At 51.1% G+C, this 21,269-nt stretch overlaps 4 protein-coding genes across 7 annotated transcripts in view; 3 read left to right on the top strand and 1 right to left on the bottom strand.

Annotated features, from left to right (window-relative positions):
• TAPBP (TAP binding protein) overlaps nt 1-4,617 on the top strand; it is a 9,912-nt gene extending 5,295 nt beyond the window's left edge. Inside the window, exons 4-9 of one of the 3 annotated variants that reach the window (XR_002773228.1) lie at nt 390-788; nt 1,102-1,443; nt 1,523-1,612; nt 1,742-1,776; nt 3,289-3,353; nt 4,399-4,478. Coding sequence is in view for 2 of the 3 variants with exons in the window: in XM_023512825.1 (XP_023368593.1) it covers nt 390-788; nt 1,102-1,443; nt 1,523-1,612; nt 1,742-1,776; nt 4,399-4,518 (986 nt within the window). In the remaining variant the exon portion in view is untranslated. Of the gene's footprint in view, nt 1-389; nt 789-1,101; nt 1,444-1,522; nt 1,613-1,741; nt 1,777-3,288; nt 3,395-4,398 lie in introns of those variants that run through there. The other 2 variants (XM_023512825.1, XM_003789091.3) reach the window with 2 other exon arrangements.
• Nucleotides 4,618-5,168: 551 nt separating this feature from the next.
• Nucleotides 5,169-13,072, top strand: RGL2 (ral guanine nucleotide dissociation stimulator like 2). The gene is made up of 18 exons (XM_003789088.2): nt 5,169-5,699; nt 5,924-6,124; nt 7,430-7,513; nt 7,767-7,945; nt 8,073-8,123; nt 8,212-8,509; nt 8,777-9,028; nt 9,108-9,211; nt 9,321-9,405; nt 9,785-9,853; nt 10,057-10,131; nt 10,711-10,743; nt 10,860-10,981; nt 11,071-11,166; nt 11,270-11,381; nt 11,488-11,781; nt 12,181-12,295; nt 12,403-13,072. Exons 2-18 carry the CDS (start codon nt 5,966-5,968, stop codon nt 12,609-12,611), a joined length of 2,337 nt encoding a protein of 778 aa, XP_003789136.1. The 5' UTR covers nt 5,169-5,699; nt 5,924-5,965; the 3' UTR covers nt 12,612-13,072.
• A 1,631-nt stretch (nt 13,073-14,703) lies between these two features.
• On the bottom strand, nt 14,704-16,012 carry PFDN6 (prefoldin subunit 6). 2 transcript variants are annotated; one of them, XM_012804711.2, is made up of 5 exons: nt 15,970-16,012; nt 15,689-15,838; nt 15,389-15,459; nt 15,183-15,307; nt 14,704-14,913 (listed from the first exon to the last, which is right to left on the bottom strand). In XM_012804711.2, the coding sequence occupies exons 2-5, from the start codon at nt 15,750-15,752 to the stop codon at nt 14,784-14,786; spliced, it is 390 nt and encodes a 129-aa protein (XP_012660165.1). In that variant the 5' UTR covers nt 15,753-15,838; nt 15,970-16,012; the 3' UTR covers nt 14,704-14,783. The 2 variants fall into 2 exon arrangements, with proteins under 2 accessions (XP_012660165.1, XP_023368727.1); XM_023512959.1 differs by having other exon boundaries at nt 15,978-16,007.
• Nucleotides 16,013-16,070: 58 nt separating this feature from the next.
• WDR46 (WD repeat domain 46) overlaps nt 16,071-21,269 on the top strand; it is a 13,505-nt gene continuing 8,306 nt past the window's right edge. Inside the window, exons 1-10 of the mRNA XM_003789087.3 lie at nt 16,071-16,486; nt 16,584-16,796; nt 16,922-17,002; nt 17,140-17,252; nt 17,375-17,462; nt 17,845-17,906; nt 18,174-18,278; nt 18,383-18,533; nt 19,375-19,510; nt 19,706-19,805. Coding sequence (XP_003789135.1) covers nt 16,418-16,486; nt 16,584-16,796; nt 16,922-17,002; nt 17,140-17,252; nt 17,375-17,462; nt 17,845-17,906; nt 18,174-18,278; nt 18,383-18,533; nt 19,375-19,510; nt 19,706-19,805 — 1,118 coding nt within the window. The 5' untranslated portion in view covers nt 16,071-16,417. The remainder of the gene's footprint in view (nt 16,487-16,583; nt 16,797-16,921; nt 17,003-17,139; nt 17,253-17,374; nt 17,463-17,844; nt 17,907-18,173; nt 18,279-18,382; nt 18,534-19,374; nt 19,511-19,705; nt 19,806-21,269) is intronic.

The following is a 21,269-nucleotide window of genomic DNA, read 5'->3' as shown; positions in this document are numbered from 1 at the left end:
GTGGCGTCACAGCTCACAGCAACCTCAAACTCTTGGGCTCAAGTGATTCTCTTGCCTCAGCCTCGCAAATAGCTGGAACTACAGGCATCTGCCATAATGTCTGGCTGATTTTTTTTGTTGTTGTTGGGGATTCATTGAGGGTACAAGAAACCAGGTTACACTGATTGCATTTGCTGGCTATTTTTTTGTTGTTGTTGCAGTTGTTATTGTTGTTTTAGCTGGCCCAGCTAAAACAGTATACCAGTATATGTGGTATAAAAGGAGGTGTCTCTGAGGGGTGGGTGAATTGGAGTTCAGTCTTTTCTATAACTCCATTTTTCTATTTTCTTTTTCTCTTTCTTTCTCTCCCTCATGCCTCTTCCACTCTCTCATCCCCTTATCTTCCCTAGTGGTGCTGACTGTCCTCACTCACACCCCTGTCCCTCGAGTAAGACTGGGACAAGATGCTATACTGGACCTGAGCTTCAGCTACATGCCCCCCAGCCCTGAGGCTGCCTCATCTCTGGATCCAGGTCCTCCTCCTTTTGGGCTGGAGTGGCGACGCCAACACCTGGGTAAGGGGCATCTGCTCCTGGCTGCAACTCCTGGACTGGATGGACAGATGCCAGCAGCCCAAGAGGGGGCAGTGGCATTTGCTGCTTGGGATGATGATGACCGATGGGGCCCATGGACTGGGAATGGGACCTTCTGGCTGCCTGCAGTGCGGCCCTTTCAGGAGGGCACCTATCTGGCCACTGTACACCTGCCATACCTGCAAGGACAGGTCACCCTGGAGCTTGCTGTGTACAGTGAGTGAGAGGACAGTGGTCTCTTTGGGTAGAGGGTGGGCACTGGATTACGGGAATACCAGGATGGGGAAGGGATGATGAAGAGGGTGCTGGGTGAGTGGAGATGGGGATCCCAGGAGTCAGGAGGGGGCAGTAGGAGGGTGGAGGGTCCCTGGGGGCTTTGGCATGAGGATTTCTAACCAATGGAGAGATAGTGGGTTCTCCATCCCAGGAGAAGAAACCCAAACCTCACTCAGTTTGGGGGAAGCCATAGGGCGAACTGAGGGTTTCTAAGGGAAGATTTCCTCATGCTGCCTTCTTACTCTTTCCCCAGAGCCTCCCAGAGTGTCCATGACACCATCACCTCTTGTATGGGCTGCCCCTGGGGAGGCTCCTCCGGAGTTGGCCTGCCATGTGTCCCATTTCTACCCTTCTGAGGGCCTGGAGGTAGAGTGGGAGCTCCGGGGTGGCACAAAGGGTGGCTCTCAGAAGATTGAGGGACAGAGGTGGCTCTCTGCCTTGCACCACCATTCTGATGGCTCTGTTAGCCTCTCCGGGTACTTGCGGCCACCCCCAGTCACTGCTGAGCAGCATGGGGCACACTACACCTGTCGAGTCCACCACTCCAGCCTTCCTGCCTCAGGGCGCAGAGCTGAGGTCACTCTGGAGGTGGCAGGTAAGAGCTAGGAGTGCTTTGGAGCCTGAGATGGTGCCAGGGAAGACATGGAGCTCACTCTTGCCCCTTTCACCTGCAGGCCTCTCAGGACCCTCCCTCGAGGACGGAGTAGGCCTTTTCTTGTCCTCCTTTCTCCTACTTGGACTCATCAAGGGGCTGGCCTGGGTTGGTGAGTGTGAGCCCCACCCTGACAGTGGACCTACAGTTCCTGGCCTACTCCCAAAAGCCTGACACCCATTTTTCTGCCCTATTCCTCTACCAATGTTGAATCCCATCCCTTTTCAATCTTTCCTCACAGCTGCCTACCTGTCCAGCAAGGATTCAAAGGAGAAGGTAACAGCGCTAACACCTCGCCTTATTTTTCCCTTTTCATTTTACCATCTCCCCATATCATCACCACGGAGGGAGGCTGCTGGTGTGATGGGGTTCACACAGACCTGGGGCAAATCCTGCTGCTATGTCCTAAATGTAGGACCCCTTGAACAGCTGCTTATATTTCAGTTTCCTTGGATGTAGGGATTTTATTTATTTATTTTATTATTTTATTTTTGGAGACAGAGTCTCACTTTGTTACCCTCAGTAGAGTGCTGTGGCGTCACAGCTCACAGCAACCTCAAACTCTTGGGCTTAAGCGATTCTCTTGCCTCAGCCTTCCAAGTAGGCTGCCACGATGCCTAGCTATTTTTAGAGAGGAGATCTCACTCTGGTGCAGGCTGGTCTCAAACCTGTGGTGCTCAGGCAGTCTACCTGCCTCAGCCTCCCAGAGTGCTAGGATTACAGTCATGAGCCACCGTGCCCAGCCAGGACTTACAGAATTTAAAACATTGTTTAGGGCTTGGCGCCTGTGGCTCAAACGGCTAAGGCACCAGCCACATAAACCTGAGCTGGCAGGTTCAAATCCAGCCCGGGCCCACCAAACAACAATGACGGCTACAACCAAAAAATAGCCGGGCATTGTGTTGGGCACCTGTAGTCCCAGCTACTTGGGAGGCAGAGGCAGGAGAATTGCTTGAGCCCAGGAGTTGGAGGTTGCTGTGAGCTGTGATGCCGCGGCACTGTACCCAGGGTGACAGCTTAAGGCTCTGTTTCAAAAAAATAAGTAAATAAAATAAATAAAATAAAATATTGTTTAGGGGCGGCTCCTATGGCTCAGTGGGTGGGGCGCTGGCCCCTTATACCGAGAGTGGTGGGTTCAAACCCAGCCCTGGCAAAACTGCAACAAAAAAATAGCCGGGCGTTGCGGCAGGCGCCTATAGTCCCACCTACTTGGGAGGCTGAGACAAGAGAATCACCTAAGCCCAGGAGTTGGAAGTTGCTGTGAGCTGTGTGACACCACAGCACTCTATCGAGGGCAATAAAGTGAGACTCTGTAAAAAAAAAGTAAAATTTATACTATAATCAAATATAGGGTAGATATCCCTTACCTGAAATGCTTGAGACCACAGAGTGTTTTGGATCAGGGATGTTCAACCTGTTATCTAAAATATTGTTATTTTAACATGTAAACAATATAAGAAATTTTAATCTTTTTTCCATCCTATGCTTTCAAAAGCAGCACATCTCAATTGGGACTAGACACATTTCACATGTTCAACAGCTACATGTGGGTGGTGGCTACCATGTTGGATAGTGGAGCCTCAGAGGACTGTTAGGAGAGTTAAAACAAAACGTGCATCTCCTTAAAGAAGACGCGAGATTTAAAGCACTCAGCACACTGACAGCAGAAAGTACAGAGGATGTTAGCTCCATCCCTCTCCCACTTTCTGATGGGTAGTATGTTTCTGGAAGGTACTTCACCTGCCTTCTACACTCAAATTCCTCATCTCTTTCTTATTTCTCTTCCAGAAAACAAAGTGAGGGTACTCACCACCATCCTGTGGAAGTCACCATCATCTCTGCCTACAGCTACTGTAATAGTTCCCCCAAACTAGCACCCTATCATCTGCTCCTACTACTTCAAATTTCCCTCCACTGAGTAGCTTTTTTCATCCTAGCTCACAACAACCTCAAACTCTTGGGCTCAAGTGATCCCTTTGCCTCAGCCTCCTGAGTAGCTGGGACTAGAGGTGCCCGCCACAACACCAGGCTTTTTCTTCTATTTTTATTAGAGATGGGGTCTCTTGCTATTGCCCATGCTTGTCTCAAACTCCTAAGCTCAGGTGATCCACCTGCCTCAGCCTCCCAGAGTATTAGGAATATAGGTGTGAGCCACTGCCCTGCCACCCCCGCCACTGAGTCTTTTTAAAAAGACAGAAACCTTATGGCTTTCACCTTCTTAGAGCTCCAGGGCCATGGGTCTCAGAATTTTTGGTCTTGGGATCTCTTAAAAAGTATCAAGGAGGCGGCGCACATAGCTCAGTGAGTAGGGTGCTGGCCACATACACCTGGGGTGGCAGGTTTGAACCCGGCCTGGGCCAGCTAAAACAATGACAACTGCAATAACAACAATAAAATAGGCAGGCATTGTGGCGGGCATCTGTGGTCCCAGCTGCTTGGGAGGCTGAGGCAGGAGAATCGCTTAAACCCAAGAGTTAGAGGTTGCTGTGAGCTGTGACGCCACGGGACTCTACCAAAGGGGACATAGTTAGACTCCGTCTCAAAAAAAAAAAATTATCAAGGATTCTAAAGAGCTTGTGCTTATGTAGGTTATAACTATCAGCACTGATCATACTAGAACTTAAAAGTGAGAAAAAATTGAAACACAGGCACAATTCTATTCATTGTGAAAATCATGGTGTCAATACATACCATGAAGCTTCTGGAAAAGCCAATCATACACTCTTAAGAAAATGACAACAAAAAGGGCAAAGAATACCTTAATTTTGTTATAACAAGTCTAATCTCGCATACTCCCTGAAATAGCCTCATAGACCTTTGGGACAGAGACTACACTCGAGCTACAGGTGCTCTTGGGCCAAATCAAATTTTTTTTTTTTTTTTTTTTTTTTGCCGCAGCCTATGTGTTCCCCCGTGCCAGAGCCGCTGCCTACCTCTCTAGCCCTATATGGTTCCCCCCTACCCCGGCCCTCTTCTCAATGCTTATCGCACCGACAGATAATTCCTTTCCTCCAGTGAAGCTAATGCCTCCCACCTGCCTCTGGGTCCCAGCGCTCTGTTCCCTCTGACTAGTCCATCTTCCCTCTCCCTGGATCCCAGACACGCAGTTGTATTTAAGTGATTGTGCGAGTCATTTTTTAAAAGCCTGTCCCCATTCCCTGACTGGGTTCTTGAGGAAAAGGACTAGCCCGTCCACTGCCTATCTCCGCACCGGCAGGGGCCTTGGCGCCCACTGGAGGGCGCTAATCAAATAGCTCCTGGATGTTGGATGAAGGAGGCGGCGACGCAGCTTCAGGACGGCCGGTCAGACAGATGGGTGAACAGGCCCAATCGTGTGGGAATAAAGTTGTGTCACAGTGCTTCCAACCGTGTCTTTCATTGTACTCCCTTTCCAAGCACAATAGAACTTCCAATCGCTCTGGCCCCTTCTACTGAGGCCGACCTCGCAAACGACCCAAAGACATTTGATCTCCAGTTGAAAGTTTAGGGTCGGTTGCCACTAATGACGCATAGGACGCCACATAACAGGGGTCTCTCTCGGAATCAAGAGCATCTTACCGGAGCTGAGATCGCGACCTCTGCGCCGGAAGTCCCGGAGCGCCGAATCTGGAAGCGGATGTGGCTGCTTCCTGCCCCGCCCCCTCGCGTGTAGGCTGGAACAGAGAGCAGCTCAGAAAAGCCGGACTGGATTTCTGTCGACTACACTCGTGGGTGGGGAGTGTAACCCCGCGGGGTGGAGCGACAGGGTCTCTCCTCCCGTAAAACGCGTCCCGCGGGAATTTTAGCCTTGTTCTTGTTGGGGAGGGAAATGTCAAATTCTGCACCTGCCCTCCCCCGGAGGCTGGTGACTGGAACCTTTATCTCCATTCACTGCGGGGCGACGTGGGCTCCAGAATCCCGGGGGTAGGGGCAGAGGACAGTGGAGCTGGGGACCCTGTCTCCTGGGCTCCGGCCCCTGGGCGTCCAGCGCTCCCCTAGCTCGCGACCCTGGCTCTTGTCCTCACTTCCTTCCCCTTTTGGCTCTTGCTCTCTGAGCGGGCGGACGCGGGGGGGAGCGGAAAGGGCGGGAGGGCCCAGGGAGCCCGGCGGGAGGGGGTACAGGGGGTTGCGGAAAGGCCCGGGAGGGGACTCTGTCAGGGACTGGAGACCGTCAGGAACAGCGGCCTGGGACCCACGCTGCCCCCACCCCTCCCGAGCAGGTCAGAGCCTGAACACCTTGTGACCCTGCCCGATCCTGTACTCGTGACCCTCCATTTCCCAAATGCGCTAAGGGCCCCTATATTCCACCCCTGTGTTGTTCCCCTACCCCGGCCTTCATGCATAACTCCCAGTTTTCTAGACACTTACCTGTGTCCCTTCCCTGCCCGGCTGCCCTGCGCCCGGCTGACTCTGCATCCCCACCCCCACCCCCGTCTCTCCCCAGGCGCCCCCCATGGCCCGACCCCGCTGATTGCTTCACTCAGCCATGCTCCCGCGGCCCCTGCGGCTGCTTTTGGACACGAGCCCCCCCGGGGGAGTCGTGCTGAGCAGCTTCCGAAGCCGAGACCCTGAAGAGGGTGGGGGCCCAGATGGCCGGGTCGTGGGCGGGGGGCAGGAGAAAGAGGAGGAGGAGGAAGAAGAAGAGGTGAGAGGTGTTGGGAGGTAGGGGGTGTACATATTTCGGAGATCTCCACCTTTCTCTTGTCTCTGGGTCCCTACAACTCTTCCTCCCTGCCCCAGTTCCTCCCGCGCCTCTCTCTTGTGTCTGCATGTCTCCCTTATGTGGGGAGTCCTGGCGTCTCTGTGGTTCTCTGTCAGTGTGACTCAGGACTGGCTCTCAGGAACCTGTCCTGTTCCTCCCAGGAAAGTCTGGCTGGCTGTCCCTTCGGGTCTCTCTGGTCCTCTCTGCCTGTGCCTGCTTAAATATGCTTGGCTCTCTGAGCAGTTTTGTTCTGGTCCCTGTCTCCCTCCTTGTTTTTGTTTGGCGGGGAGGGGTTTGTTTCCACAGTAACCAGCTCCTCTGACTCAGGCATTAGGGAGGGAACCCTCAGATTTCATGACCCCTCCCTTCCCCTCCCCTAGCCTGGTGCTGGGTAGAGGCCAGGAAGCTAAGGTTCTGGGACCTGGAGGGACGATCCTATTCTAAGTGGAGTGGTCACCTGCTTTCCTTAGGGACTAATGGTGATGGCCAGTAGCAGGATTTGGGGCCATAAGTTGGATTTGGGGATCAGAGGTCCTGAACTCCTGGGTCCAGACACTGGGTGAGGGCAGGATGACTGGCAGGGCTGGTTTTTCGGGATCGGTCGGGGGAGGGGCTGGAGCCACGTGACCCTCTTAGTCTACCCCCCCCCACCACACACACTATCCCCACTTCCCCTTCCCCTTCTTGTACTGGGATTGGCGCTTCCACCTTCACGGGGGTCCCCAGAGCTGAGATAGTAGAGGCCTTACCTGTGGGACCAGAGTGGAAAGAGGCCTGAGGGGAAGGACTAATCTCTGGGCTTGTTGGGTCCTTGCGAGGGAGGGCGGGGTATGTGGCTGTGCCTGTGACTGAGGTTTCAGCTTCTGAGGTCGCTGCCTCTGGCTCTCTGCCTGTCTCTGGTCTGTCCTGCCCTTTGCACCCTGCTTCTCTTGTTGTGTTGGGGTTCAGCTCTGGGGGAAAGGGGCTTGGGGGGTACCCAGAATCAGGGTTTCTGCACTTCATCCACCCCCTCACTGCAACCCCCTCGACTCCATCGGGCCCTAAGGCGGCTTGGGGGGGGCTGTCTGGGCCCCAGTGAGGGAGACCTGGGGTCACCAGCCCCCCCCACACCTCGCACTCGTTGGTACTATCCCCCGCCACCACAGGTGAGGGGTACAAAGGGAGGAACAGGGCATAGGGTGAGTGAGGGCTGGGGGCAGTGGGGGTTGATGTGGAACTGTCTTGACTTTCCCTTCCTTGGTCCTCCAGGCCCCTGTGTCTGTCTGGGATGAGGAGGAAGATGGTGCCACCTTTACTGTCACAAGCCGCCAGTATCGGCCTCTTGATCCCTTGGTGAGATCATGACTTTGGATTCTCACCTCTGTCCCTTCACCTAGTTCCCCTTCCTCTGGCTGATTTTCTGGCCAGGGTGCTAGGTTGGAGGTCTAGGGTCCTGGACTCTGCTATGTGATGTAGGGCAAGTCTTTTGCCCTTTTTGGATATCAACAAAATGACCCTGGATCATTTCCTAGGAGTGGGACTGTCCCCAGAAATCTAAGGGCAGAGTTGAAGAAGGGGTTAATGACCATCTCTCCGTGTCCTCCAGGCCCCTATGCCTCCCCCTCGTTCCTCCCGTCGGCTCCGGGCTGGCACTCTGGAAGCCCTGGTTAGGCATCTTCTGGATGCCCGGACATCAGGGATCGACGTGACCTTCATGTCAGCCTTCCTGGCCACCCATCGGGCTTTCACCTCCACACCTGCCCTGCTAGGGCTTATGGCTGACAGGTCAGGGTCATAAGGGACTAAGGGTCATGGAGGTGTCTGGACTTCCTAAAGCCCCAACATCACACCAGAATAGTCAAAGCCACTGGGGGGTTTGGGAAAAATGGACAGATTCTTTTCTCCTTCCCAGGCTGGAAGCCCTTGAATCTCATCCTGCTGATGAACGACAGAGGACAACAGGGTGAGTGAGCCCTGATCTCAGTCTCATAGTTTCTTCTGCCTATGCTACAACTTTGTCTCTGACCCTTGACTGATTGCCCTTCTCCCAGGGTAGCCATCTCTGTATTGTCAACCTGGCTGGCCTCTCACCCTGAGGATTTTTGCTCTGAGGTCAAGGTTCAACTTGACCGGCTTGAGAGCTTCTTACTTCGGACAGGGTATGCAGCAGGGGAGGGTGTTGGGGGGGGCAGCGCTGACCTCATCCACAATCTCCGGTCCCGGGTGGACTCCCAGGCCCCCGACCTTCCTAAGCCCCTGGCCCTCCCCGGCGATCCCCCTGCTGACCCCACGGATGTCCTGGTGTTCCTCGCTGACCACTTGGCCGAACAGCTGACCCTGCTAGATGCGGTGAGACCCTGACCTCTGAGCCCCTTGCCCCCGACCCCTTACTAACCTCTCCTTGACTCCAGATCCTTCCCTTGCTTCCAGTCCTTCTTGATCCAGCTCCCAGTCTCCTTCATCTCCCATTTTGACCTTTCCCCTTTGCTCCTTGATTGTTACCCTTCAAACCTGTGCCCCTCTGGTTCCTTGGCCACCTGAAACCCTCAGATCCCTGATACTGGAAGGCTAACGTCACTTGACTATGAACTTTAACTTCTGCCCTCTGTCCTGCAGGAGCTGTTTCTCAATCTGGTCCCCTCTCAGTGCCTGGGGGGCCTTTGGGGACACAGAGATCGGCCAGGACATTCCCACCTCTGCCCATCTGTCAGAGCTACTGTCACACAGTTTAACAAGGTGGCAGGGGCAGTGGTTAGCTCTGTCCTGGGGGCCACCCCAACTGGAGAGGGGCCGGAGGAGGTAACTATACGGCCACTCTGCCCCCCGCAGAGGGCCCGGCTACTGGAGAAGTGGATCCGAGTGGCAGAGGCAAGAGAGGATTGCCCTGTTGAGGGCTGTGGTGTAGAGAGGGCTCTCAAAGTCTTAGCTTCCTTTCTGCACCTCACAGGAGTGCCGGCTGCTCCGAAACTTCTCTTCAGTTTATGCTGTTGTGTCAGCTCTGCAGTCCAGCCCCATCCACAGGCTTCGGGCAGCCTGGGGGGAAGCAAACAGGTAGGGAAGATGGAGCACTGAGCTGTGGGGTGAGGATTCCTCAGAGGGCTGGGAAGAAGGCTTAGCTGAGCCAAATCTGTCCTCAGGGCCACTCTTCTTCCTCCTTCAGGGACAGCCTCAGAGTCTTTTCCAGCCTCTGCCAGATTTTCTCTGAGGAGGATAATTATTCCCAGAGCCGGGAGCTACTCCTGCAGGTGAGGCCTTGCTTTCTGGCTTCCCCAACTCTGCTCTCTGCACTTCCCTAACTCTGCTCTTTTATTTATTTATTTATTTATTTATTTATTGAGACAGAGTCTCACTTTGTTGCCCTTGGTAGAGTGCTGTGGCGTCACAGCTCACAGCAACCTCCAGCTCTTGGGCTAGGGAGATTCTCTTGCCTCTGCCTCCCAAGTAGCTGGAACTACAGGTGCCCGCCACAATGCCTGGCTATCTTTGTTGCAGTTGCCACTGCTGTTTTAGCTGGTCGGGGCCGGGTTCGAACCCGTCACCCTCAGTATATGGGGCCAGCGCCTTACCCACTGAGCCACAGGTGCTGCCCACTTCTTCCATATCTTCTTATTTTGTCATCACCAGGAGGTGAAGCTGCAGCCCCCTCTGGAGCCACACTCCAAGAAGGCTCCGAGGTCTGGCTCCCGGGGTAGGGTGAGTGACTAGAAGTGGTGCTGGTGGTTATAAAGGAATAAGGAGTGTGTTTGTGGGGGGCAGACTGAGGGATGGGACACAGGAGACATAGAGGGTGAAGAGAATGAAATCTGTCCTCTGAAGCAATAGGGAGGGAAAGTACAGAGGGAGGGAGAACCCTTAGATCAGTGGCAGGGGCGTCTGACCTTGACCTCTGATCTCAGGGTGTGGTTCCATACCTTGGCACCTTTCTGAAGGACCTTGTGATGCTGGATGCAGCTTCCAAGGATGAGCTGGAGGTCAGTGGTGTGTGTGTGTGTCCATCGTAAGTATGTGACAGGTGGGCTGCAGGGTCAGACCTGTCTCCAAAAAGGGCTGTGAGGCATCAACAGCTAAGAGCTGGACTCTGGAAGCAGATCTGTTAATGCATCAAGTGGCTTAGCCTCTTTGTGCCTTAGTGATCTGTAATGGGAAACTAGCCATAATGTCTACATTGATGTGTTATTACGAGGGTTAAATGAGTACAAACTCATTTGTCAGGCACTTAGAACATACCTGAAATGTAAGCATATAAAGAGTTTGTTAAATAAAAAAAATTGAGACATTGAGCAAACTCCTTCTCCTCTCTGCACCTCTGTGTTCTCATCTGAAAAGTAGACACATTTTCTACCCGACATACTGGATTTAAAGGGTCAAGTGGAATGCTTAGGGAATGGCAGATTAGAGGGAGGGTGGGAAAGGATGGAGGAGAGGCCAGAGGGAAGTGTTTTGTGACTTGGTTGTAGATGTGTGTGTGTGTTTAGGAGAGGGAATATTCTTTCTCTGTGGCCTGGAAGGCAGGGTTAGGACTTTCACCCCCATCTCCGTTTTTCTTGTAGAATGGATACATCAATTTTGACAAGCGGAGGAAGGTGAGAGGAATACATGGGCTGGATGCTAGATTGCTCTATCCATGTCTTAGGAGGAGGAAGGGAAAGTCAGGGGTCCCCAAGTTTTGGGCTTCTGCAGATTAAGAGCTCTTTCCTAGGAATTTGCTGTCCTTTCTGAATTGCAACGGCTCCAGAATGAATGTCGTGGCTATGACCTCCGACCTGACCGTGATATCCAGCAGTGGCTACAGAGGCTCCATCTGCTGACAGAAGCCCAGAGGTAACTAGCTGGGTGAAGTTGGGACTCTGGGGCTTTGGCTGGGGAAGGAGGTTGGCGTCATGTCCTGACCTCTATTGCCCCTACCCCAGTCATCGTGTGTCCTGTGAGGTGGAGCTACCTGGTACCAGTGACCCTCCTGCTGCAAGGGTGCTTCGGCCAACACTGGTCATCTCACAGTGGACAGAGTAAGAGATTTAGTATATGGAGGCTGATTTCTTGGGGAAACCATTTGGGGGGAATGGGACTTGCCATTCTTCCTCTGATCTTCCCAATCTCCTGCCACTCCAGGGTTCTGGGCTCTGTTGGGGGCCCCACCTCCCTGGTGTCCTGGGACCGGCCTAGTATAGGGGGAGATGAGGTATCTGGAACCCCTGCTCCTCTGCTGACCCGGCTGGCACAGGTGAGCTCTGCTCCTGACCTCTAACTTTGACACTGACCCTAACTGTGAATATTTCTTTTTTAATCTCCCTGCCTTCATACCAGTCCCCTCATATTGTTTGTTCTAGCATATGAAATGGCCGTCTGTCTCGTCACTAGACTCTGCCCTGGAAAGCAGTCCATCCCTGCACAGTCCAGCTGACCCCAGCTACCTCTCCCCTCCATCCTCCTCCCCTAAGCCTTCTAGAGGTCACCGCCGTTCAGCCTCTTGTGGCTCCCCACTGAGTGGGGGTACAGGAGAAGGGGCCTCCACAGGGACTGTATATGGGGGCAGTGGATCTGGGCCAGGGGCTTCTGATTGCCGAATCATCCGAGTACAGATGGAGCTGGGAGAAGATGGCAGTGTCTATAAGAGCATTTTGGTGAGGGAACCTTGGACTGCGGGTCAGGGTGAAGTATGGTGCTTTGTTGGACTATAAATGTTGTCTTAGGTTTGTGTGGCCAAGTGGAATTGATTCTAGTTCTAGTTTTGACCTTTGGTTTTGGTGGTTGTTTTAATTTTGATGGCTACTTTGCATTAGCTGCTGTACCTTAAACTTTTGGTGACTGTATTAGATTTTCAGAACCAACAGCAGTTTGCCTGTAGGGAAACTGTCCTATTTCAGTGGGCACTGTGGGCTGGCTTGTGGGGCACACCATATTGGGTTTCCCTGTTCATTTTAAAACCTTGGACGCAGGTAGCCCTTTTTGGTTGGGTCAGTGGCTAAAGTTGGAAGGATGGAAAACAGAGGTCATTATGTTGTTTATTGGTCTTTTGCCAGGTGACAAGCCAGGACAAGGCTCCAAGTGTCATCAGTCGTGTCCTTAAGAAAAACAATCGTGATTCTGCAGTGGCTTCAGAGTATGAGCTGGTACAGCTGCTACCAGGGGAACGAGGTCAGAGGCCATGAAAGGCATATTTGGTAAAAAGTGGAGTGCTTCCACAGCTGTTGGGTGGTTGCTGGGGAATGACTGTGCCTGACATCCACCCTCTGAACCCACAGAGCTGACTATCCCACCCTCAGCTAATGTCTTCTATGCTATGGATGGAGCCTCACATGATTTCCTCCTGCGGCAGCGGCGAAGGCCCTCTGCTATACCAGGCCTTACCAGTGGCCCCTCTGCCTCAGGAACTCCTCCAAGTGAAGGAGGAGGTGGCTCCTTTCCTAGGATCAAGGCCACAGGGAGGAAGATTGCACGGGCACTGTTCTGAGGAAGAGTCCCAGTTGGCTTACAGAAGTCATGGTGTTCATACCAGATGTGGGTAGCCCTCCTAAATGGTGGCAGTTATGTCACATTGAGATAGAAATTTAGAAAGGTGGCCAGCCACCCTGGGGCAGTGAAGTGTCACTTGTTTACTGAACAACTGAGAAATCCAGCCGTGTGGGAACTGGTAATCTTATAACCAACGTGGATACCAGTGTACAGCTCTCTACCTCCCATGAATGCAGCACATAGCTAGTGCTGCAGAAAGGTGTGTTTCTGATTCCTGCCCACATCCTAAAGCAAATGAAAGGACTAGAAGTTGGCAGGGAGGAGGCAGAAGGCCTAAATGCTCTGAGCCCCAGGGCAGAGGGGGATGGCAGGAAGTTATAGTAGTTGTTTCCCACTCTTGAGGGTTTCTATCACTGTGACAACACTAAGATAATAAACCAAAACACTACCTGAATTCTACTCCCCTGTCCTTAAAATACGTATGGTCTGGCTGTTGGAAGAGGGCGGTGGGGAATTGGCTAAAGGTAGAAGCCAGGGACCAGGAAGGGGCTGAAAGTGAGGTATTGGTGAAAACAGCTTCCTCACAATAGTTTATTACTCTCCACCCCTGGTATCTTTATTTACTGTTAAAGTTTACTCCTCAGTTGTCGCAGACCCATGCCAAATTAAAGAGATCAGTATGAAGAACTCAACTGGCTGCAAATTTTTAAGAAGCAATTGTAGGGCAAAGAAATAGAAAACTGGGCTCAGCACCCATAGCACATGGTTACAGCGCCAGCCACATACATGGGGCCTGGCAGGTTTGAACCCGGCCTGGGCCAGGTAAACAACAATGACAAGAATAACAAAAACAATAGCTAGGTGTTGTGGTGGGCGCCTGTAGACTCAGCTACATGGGAGGCTGAGGCAAGAGAATTGCTTAAGTCCAGGAGTTGGAGGTTGCTGTGAGCTCTGATGATACAGCACTCTACCAAGGGTGACAAAGTGAGACTGTGTTTCTAAAAAAAAGATTTATAAAAAAGAAATGGAAAGGCTCAGCACCTCAGGGGCTAGGGTGCCCACCACTTACACTGGAGCTGGTGGGTTCGAAACCAGCCCAACCTGCCAAACAACTGACAACTATAACCAAAAAAAATAGCCAGGCATTGTGGTGGGCACCTGTAGTCCCAGCTACTTGGGAGACTGAGGCAAGAGAATCGCTTAAGCCCAAGAGTTTGAGGTTGCCATGAGCTGTGACACCACAGCACTCTACCCAAGGTGACAGCTTGACTCTGTTGTTGTAATAAAAAAAAAAGAAAGGAAAAGCAACTTGTGGACAACACTCTGTGGTGTTGGAACTTAGTAATACCATAGAGCATCATGCACTAGGGTGTTAAATCAGTTTAAGCTACAGTCGAACAAATTCTAACAAGTCAGAGGCTAAAAAGAACTTAAAGATAGGGCCGGGCGAGGTGGCTCATGCCTGTAATCCCAGCATTTGGGAGGCCAAGGAGGGTGGATTGCCTGAGCTCACAGGTTTGAGACAAACCTGAGCCAGAGCAAGATCCTGTCTCTAAAAATAGCTGGGTGTTGTGGCAGGTGTCTATAGCCCCAGCTACTTGGAAGGGTGAGGGAAGAGAATCTCTTAAGCCCAGGAGTTTGACGTTGCTGTGAGCTATGATGCCATAGCACTCCACCAAGGGTGACAAAGTGAGACTCTGTCTCAAAAACAAAACAAACAAAAAGAGATGGCAGGGCTATTTGGAAGATGACAATTATTCATAGCAAGAAGGGTAACCATTAGAGAATTGTGAGTTCTTTAATTAAACTTGCATTCCTAATCACATGCTATATTATGTCGTTCTTGTGTTTCCTAAAGGGTCATGCCAACTAAGATAAGGGAGAGTTAGGGTTGTATACACAGGTAAGAAACAGGCTTAAGACTTCAGTTTCAAGACAGAAAAGATTACCCTGGCACAGAGAGATTCCAGTTGCAAGAGTCTATACCTGAGGGAGTAACATAGGTAGAGTACGTATAAGGTGGAAGGGGCTAGGGAGCTGAAAGGAGACAGTTAATATAGAATACAGAAGTGGCTGGTCAGAAAACAAAGCCAGGCATTTTTACATTTTATTAGCTACAGTATAGATCCTAGAGCTGCCTCATTCTCTCCCCTCTCCCCAACCATGGGGGTCAGGCCTTCCCAGAAGCCCCTGCCTTTGCTGCCTGGGCCCGCTGGAACTCCTGCTGCAGCTGAGCAAGGGTTTCCCTCTGTTGCTCTGACTGCCGTTCAAGGTCCCGGAGCTGGGATTCATATCGCTTACTGAGAAGAAACAAAGGGGACAAACACAAAAGGAGAAATTAGTGGGATTTATTGTTGAGGGTGCTGAGAGCAAGGGACAGACTGGTAGAAAACTTGAGATCTAGAGGAGGGAGGAGAAAGGGAATTAAATGGGAAGGAAGGGGTTGGAGGAATTGGACAACTGGGGACTAACTATGGAGAGCTATACTGCAATCATTCTTCAACATCTCTACTACAATGGTGTCAGTTGCACCACAGGTGCAGCCCAGGGTGGTGGAGCAGAGACTCACATTTCAGCTGTGATATAGTCCAGCCTCTTCCCCACTGTGGCCCGAGCCTCCCCCAGTTCCTGTTTGACCAGCACAGGACCCAGAAGTTTAAAGACCACATTGGACCCATCCAGCAAGGCCAGTTCCTGAGGGAGGGGGAGGACATTCATGATCAGAACCAAGGCCAGTACAGGTCCCTCCTTGCCCCACAAATCCCAATCCCTCACCTCCTTCACGATATTATTTTCTGTAAGTTGTGCCTCAAGCTTCTGCCTCCCTGACATGGATTTACTCAAGTCTAGGAGTAGAAGAAAGACATGATTAGAAAGATCAAATATGCCACCGACCTTTTCACAACTCAAGTCAAAAGAAAATGGATCTAAGATAGTAGACAAGAACGGGGGCAACGGGTCAGTAGGTAGAGAAGAATACTGAGAAGGGAAAGTCGCTGCACGCGGGGCCGGATGGGGCAGAAAACCTTTGGGTTGTTAGTGGATTGGGTTGGGGAGGTCACGCCAACCCCTTACCCTTCTGTAGCTGCTGATATTTCTCCACTTCTCCCTGCAGCTTCTTCTGGATCAGCTCAGCCATGGTGGGGATGAAAGCCTGCGGGGAGTGGGAGAGGGGCGGTGGGTCTCACTCTCTGGAAGGTCCCTGAGCTCCCTTTTCGGTGTGGCCTACGGAAATGACAGCAGTCTTGAGAGGCAGCCCCTCAGTGCATCGCAGCCTCTCCCCGTCTAGGATATCTATACCCAGGATCCAAGGGGTGACGGGCGAAAATCCTAAACCCCTCAACCGAAACTCTAACCTACTCACGTTCTCCCTTCAGTATTAACAAACCCGGAAGTACACAAGGAATGTTGGGAAAAGATAGTGCCGGAAGTTGTCTTCTGCGATTCTCTGGGAAATGTAGTTCTGACATGTTTGGTGAGTAGAGTTCGGCTAAAAAGACGGGACTCAGGGAACTGTTTAGGAAAGATGGGGACATTAATCTGGAAAAAGAAACCGCACTGTTACTTGGGCTTTGGCCTCACACTTTCCCATTATTCGGGGATAAGCTGCCGCTTGGGGGACGTTGCCAAAGCCCGCCAGCCCCTAAAAGAAGAGCGTACCCTCACTCAAGATGGCGCCTAGTAGGCTTCAGACCTGGTACAGTGCAGATTGGATGAGAGGCAGAGGACTTCCGGGAGTTTCCAAGCCTCCTGTGGGACAGCTGAGGGGAGTGTTGCACGTGGATCGTGGTTTGGGAGGACGAGATGGAGACAGCCCCCAAACCCAGCAGGGACGTCCCGTTCAAGAAGGACAAACTTAAGGCCAAGAGGAAGGTAGAGGCCTCCCTGGGTGGGAAAGGAGGTTTTCAACTGCAGGTTTGGGGGGCAGAACGTGGGCTGCGGAGTATCAGAGCTCCTGGTCTGCCCGTAGAAACCGCGGCGATACTGGGAGGAAGAGACCGCTTCAGACACAGCCCGAGCCTCTTCAGGACCCTCTTGTAACAAGAAGAGGAAGCAGGAGTTCCGCCCCCAGAGGTCAAAGACTGCTCACATCCTAAAGAAGTCTCGGATCTCTAAGAAGCCCCAAGTCCCGAAGAAACACAGGGAACGGGGGAATCCAGAAGCCCAGCGGAACTTGTCTGGGGTGAACTTGTCTGGGGTGATCTTGTCTGGGGTGATGGGTGGCAGGGCAGGTCGCCTTGTGCTTTCAGAGTGAGAGGCTTGGGATCAACTGGATCCTATTTGCTAATTGCCTCCTCTCTTTCCCAGGTCCAGGACCCATTTCCAGGCCCCGTCCCCGTCTCAGTTGAGGTGGTACAGAAGTTCCATCGCATCGACAAATCCAAAAAGGTGAGGTCCAGTTGGAGTGTGGGGCCTGGTTGGAGGCAGGGAGTGTCTGGGTGAGTTGGATTGAGTTTACACAGAGTGATACTATTTATCTTCTGTTCTTTTTTGTCCCTACTCCTTCCCCACCATCTATTTTGTAGCTACCACAATCAAAATCCAAAACTCGGAGCAGACTTGAGGTGGCTGAAGCTGAAGAAGAGGAAACAAGTGTCAAAGCTGCTCGTTCTGAGCTGCTGCTTTCCGAGGAGCCTGGGTGAGTGGATCCTAATCTGGGTCTCCTAGTCGGTGCTTCACAGGATTCTCCTTTCCCATTTTTATGTTGGTATACCCACCTTATACAATATGCTTTACTGCCATCATAACCCTTGCTTGCAGGTTTTTGGAGGGGGAGGATGGGGAAAACACAGCAAAGATACTCCAGTCTGACATCATGGAGGCTGTGGATATTGCAAGTGCAGCCAAGGTGAGCCTGAGGAGGGTTGATGGGTGGTACAGGGACTAGAATAGAGAACTACTGGGGATTCATTCTTTCTTTGTTTTATTTATTTATTTTTTGAGGCAGAGTCTCAGTATGTCGCCCTGGGTAGAGTGCCATGGCGTTACAGCTCACAGCAACTTCAAGCTTTTTTGGGCTTAAGTGATTCTCTTGCCTTAGCCTCCCAAGTAACTGGGACTACAGGCGCCTGCCACAACTCCCGTCTATTTTTTGGTTGAAGTTGTCACTGTTGTTTGCCATTCCCTGGCTGGATTTGAACCCACCAGCTTTGGTGAATGTGGCTGGCACCCTAGCTGCTGAGCTACAGGCTCCAAGGGCTTGATTTTTATTTTACTCTTCTCTTCCCTAGCACTTTGACTTGAATCTGCGGCAGTTTGGACCTTATAGACTGAACTACTCTCGAACTGGGAGGTAAAGTTGAATTTCAGTGGCTCTTGAATTAAAATGTGGTTGGATTTTCTTAACCACTTTAGCCATACCCACCTCAGCCCTACCCAGAATATGTTTGGGTCGTTGACAAGGAGGGTCCTGTGATTTGCTTGGATGTAAGGGTGAGCATCTACAGCAGTATCTCTTCTCTCACCAGAAAGGGGGGGAGGGCGCTGGTGTGGGGCAGACCTTGGATTGAGTCATGGTGGTCCCCTGCAGTAACACCTTGCCTGTCCTTCACTTCAACAGACATCTAGTTATTGGAGGGCGTCGGGGTCATGTGGCTGCCCTTGACTGGGTGACAAAGAGGCTTATGTGTGAGATCAATGTCATGGAGGCAGTGCGGGACATCCGGTTAGTGGTTTGTCTATGGTCAGTGGGGGTGAGACAGCCTATCCTTGATTGAATGACAGGCTGTGACCCTGTCTCTGATTGAATCACTCTTCCTCTTCCCCTAGATTCCTCCATTCTGAGGCTCTGATTGCTGTTGCTCAGAACCGCTGGCTTCACATCTATGACAACCAGGGCATCGAACTCCACTGTATCCGCCGTTGTGACCGAGTAACACGGCTTGAGTTTCTGCCTTTCCACTTCCTCCTGGCCACAGCTGTAAGTGACTGTAAAGCATAAGAACTGGGTGGCGCAAAGAAAGATGGTGACTTTACATCTTTTGTATTAACCTGGATGATTAATACAAATTAAGGGATGGAGTTGAAACACATTTTTCTTACTAAAGCATCATAAGAATGGAGAAGTAAGAATCCAATGTACTCAATTCTGATATGAAGACAATTGATGCCAGTACATGGCAGAAGGGTGTGGAAATGGGGGAGTGGAGAGAGGGAAAGAGAAAAGGGGATCAGAGCATATGATGCACCTCTTGTGGGCAGGACACAATTATGAGAGACTTTACCTAACAAATGCAAGCAAAGTAACCTAGTTCTCTGTACCTGTGATGAATCCCCAACAACATAAAAATAAAATAAATAATTAAATAAATAAAATTGGCTCGGCGCCTGTGGCTCAAGTGGCTAAGGCACCAGCCACATACACCTAAGGTGGCGAGTTCGAATCCAGCCCGGGCCTACCAAACAACAATGACAGCTGCAACCAAAAAATAGCCCGGCGTTGTGGTGGGTGCCTGTGGTCCCAGCTACTTGGGAGGCAGAGGCAGGAGACTCGCTTTAGCCCAGGAATTGGAGGTTGCTGTGAGCTGTGATACCATAGCACTCTACCCAGCGGGACAGCTTGAGACTTTACCTCAAAAAAATAAAAATAAAAATAAAATTAATAAATAAATAAAATTAATACTTCACATTAAAGGTGAGTCAATGAAAAGAAAGAAAAAAAAACTGGGTGGCAGACCTTGGGCAGACCACTTCTTCTCAATGACCCTAGTAGAGGGAAGACAGCAATCAGGACCCTCTCATTCTCTCTGTCTTTCTCTCAGTCAGAGACAGGGTTTTTGACCTACCTGGATGTATCAGTGGGGAAGATTGTGGCAGCTCTGAATGCTCGGGCTGGACGGCTTGATGTCATGACTCAGAATCCTTACAATGCTATCATCCATCTTGGACACAGTAATGGTCAGTCTCTGGCTTGCTGAGTCTCTGACCATCCTTATTTGCTTTTTTCTACTTTTGTACATTATAAGTCCCTTAAAATTACTCTTTTGTTTCCCTCTCTCATTATCTCTTGGTCTTGAGTCCCCATCTTTCACAGGCTTAATAACCTCAGGGTTAGGTTTGTATTAGTAACTTTAGTTCTTTTCTTACTTCCAGGTACTGTGTCTTTGTGGAGTCCAGCCATGAAGGAACCACTGGCAAAGATTCTCTGTCACCGTGGTGGGGTCCGGGCTTTGGCGGTGGATTCTACAGGCACGTAAGTTACTTGTTTGGGGATATGGTCTTCAGTCACATCTAAGTAGGAAAATATGGAAAGCACTATGTCTTTAAAAGTACAGGCTGTGTAACCAGATTGCTCAGGTTTAAATCTTGGAGTTACAGGCCAGGCGCGGTAGCTCACACCTGTAATCCTAGCACTTGGGAGGCTAAGGCTGGTGGATTGTCTGAGCTCATGGGTTCGATACCAGCCTGAGCAAGACTGAGACCTCGTCTCTAAAAATAGCTGGGTGTCACGTGGTGGGCGCCTGTAATCCCAGCTACTTAGGGAGGCTGGGGCAAGAGAATCACTTAAGCCCAAAAGAGTTTGAGGTTGCATGGCTCAGCGCCAGCCCCATACACTTGAGCTGGCGGGTTGGAAACCAGCCTGGGCCCGCCAAACAACAATGACAGCTGCAACCATAAAATAGCTGGGCGTTGTGGCAGGTGCCTGTAATCCCAGATGCTTGGGAGGTGGAAGCAGGAGAATCACTTGAGCCTAGGAGTTGGAGGTTGCTGTGAGCTGTGATGCCATGGCATTCTACCTAGGGTGACAGCTTGAGGCTCTGTCTCAAAAAAAAAAAATAAAGAGTTTTAGGTTGCCATAAACTGTAATGCCACAGCACTCTACCAAGGGGTGACATAGTAAGACTCTGTCTCAAAAAAAAAAAAAAATCTTGGTGTTACCACTGACCAGGCCTGTAATTACAGGCACATTACATAACCTCTGTGCGCCACACAGTTTCTTCACCCTGAGTGTGGTGATTATTACTGTTTAGTTCACAGGTCAGCATACTTGTTCTCTGCCAAAAACCAAATAGTAAATGTTTGAGGTTTTGCTGCCCAGGAGGAAAAAACTGAGGGTATTATGTAGGTACTTAAGTAACAACAGAGAAAACAAATTATCACTAAGTTTAAAGCAATGAAATTAAAAATAATTAAATAAGATTTTTTTTTTTTAGAGACAGAGTCTCACTTTGTCGCACTTGATAGAATGCCGTGGCATCACAGCTCACAGCAACCTCCAGCTCTTGGGCTTAGGCAATTCTCTTGCCTCAGTCTCCCAAGTAGCTGGGACTACAGGCGCCTGCCATTACACCCAGCTATTTTTTTGTTGGGTTTGTCATTGTTGTTTGGCAGGCCCGGGCTGGGTTTGAACCTACCAGCTCTGGTGTATGTGGCTGGTACCCTAGTTGCTAAGCTACAGGCACCGAGCCCTGAGTTCCCCCTAATTTATTTTAAGAGACAGAGTCTCACTTTGTAGACTCGGTAGAGTGCTGTGGCGTCACAGCTCACAGCAACCTCCAGCTCTTGAGCTTAGGTGATTCTCTTGCCTCAGCCTCCTGAGTAGCTGGGACTACAGGCGCCTGCCACAATGCCCGGCTATTTTCTTGTTGCAGTTTGGCTGGGCAGGTTTGAATCCACTAGTTTCGGTATATGGGGCCAGCATCCTATTCACTGAGCC

Source organism: Otolemur garnettii, unplaced genomic scaffold (genome assembly GCF_000181295.1).
Source record: "Otolemur garnettii isolate 467f Iridium unplaced genomic scaffold, OtoGar3 scaffold00031, whole genome shotgun sequence".
Classification (NCBI taxonomy): domain Eukaryota; kingdom Metazoa; phylum Chordata; class Mammalia; order Primates; family Galagidae; genus Otolemur; species Otolemur garnettii.
The sequence above is the reverse complement of the archived record's forward strand: the minus strand, read 5'-3'. Positions and strand labels throughout refer to the sequence as shown.

Bases quoted from the DNA above. Each gene is read 5' to 3' on its own strand.
- RGL2 (XM_003789088.2), top strand. From the start codon at position 5,966: ATGCTCCCGCGGCCCCTGCGGCTGCTTTTGGACACGAGCCCCCCCGGG. The intron at 8,510-8,776 runs GTGAGACCCTGA...TCTGTCCTGCAG, and splicing joins AGCTGACCCTGCTAGATGCG to GAGCTGTTTCTCAATCTGGT. The intron at 11,382-11,487 runs GTGAGCTCTGCT...TGTTTGTTCTAG, and splicing joins TGCTGACCCGGCTGGCACAG to CATATGAAATGGCCGTCTGT.
- PFDN6 (XM_012804711.2), bottom strand. From the start codon at position 15,752: ATGGCTGAGCTGATCCAGAAGAAGCTGCAGGGAGAAGTGGAGAAATAT. The intron at 15,460-15,688 runs GTAAGGGGTTGG...TTCTACTCCTAG, and splicing joins ATATCAGCAGCTACAGAAGG to ACTTGAGTAAATCCATGTCA. The intron at 14,914-15,182 runs GTGAGTCTCTGC...GTTTCTTCTCAG, and splicing joins GACTATATCACAGCTGAAAT to TAAGCGATATGAATCCCAGC.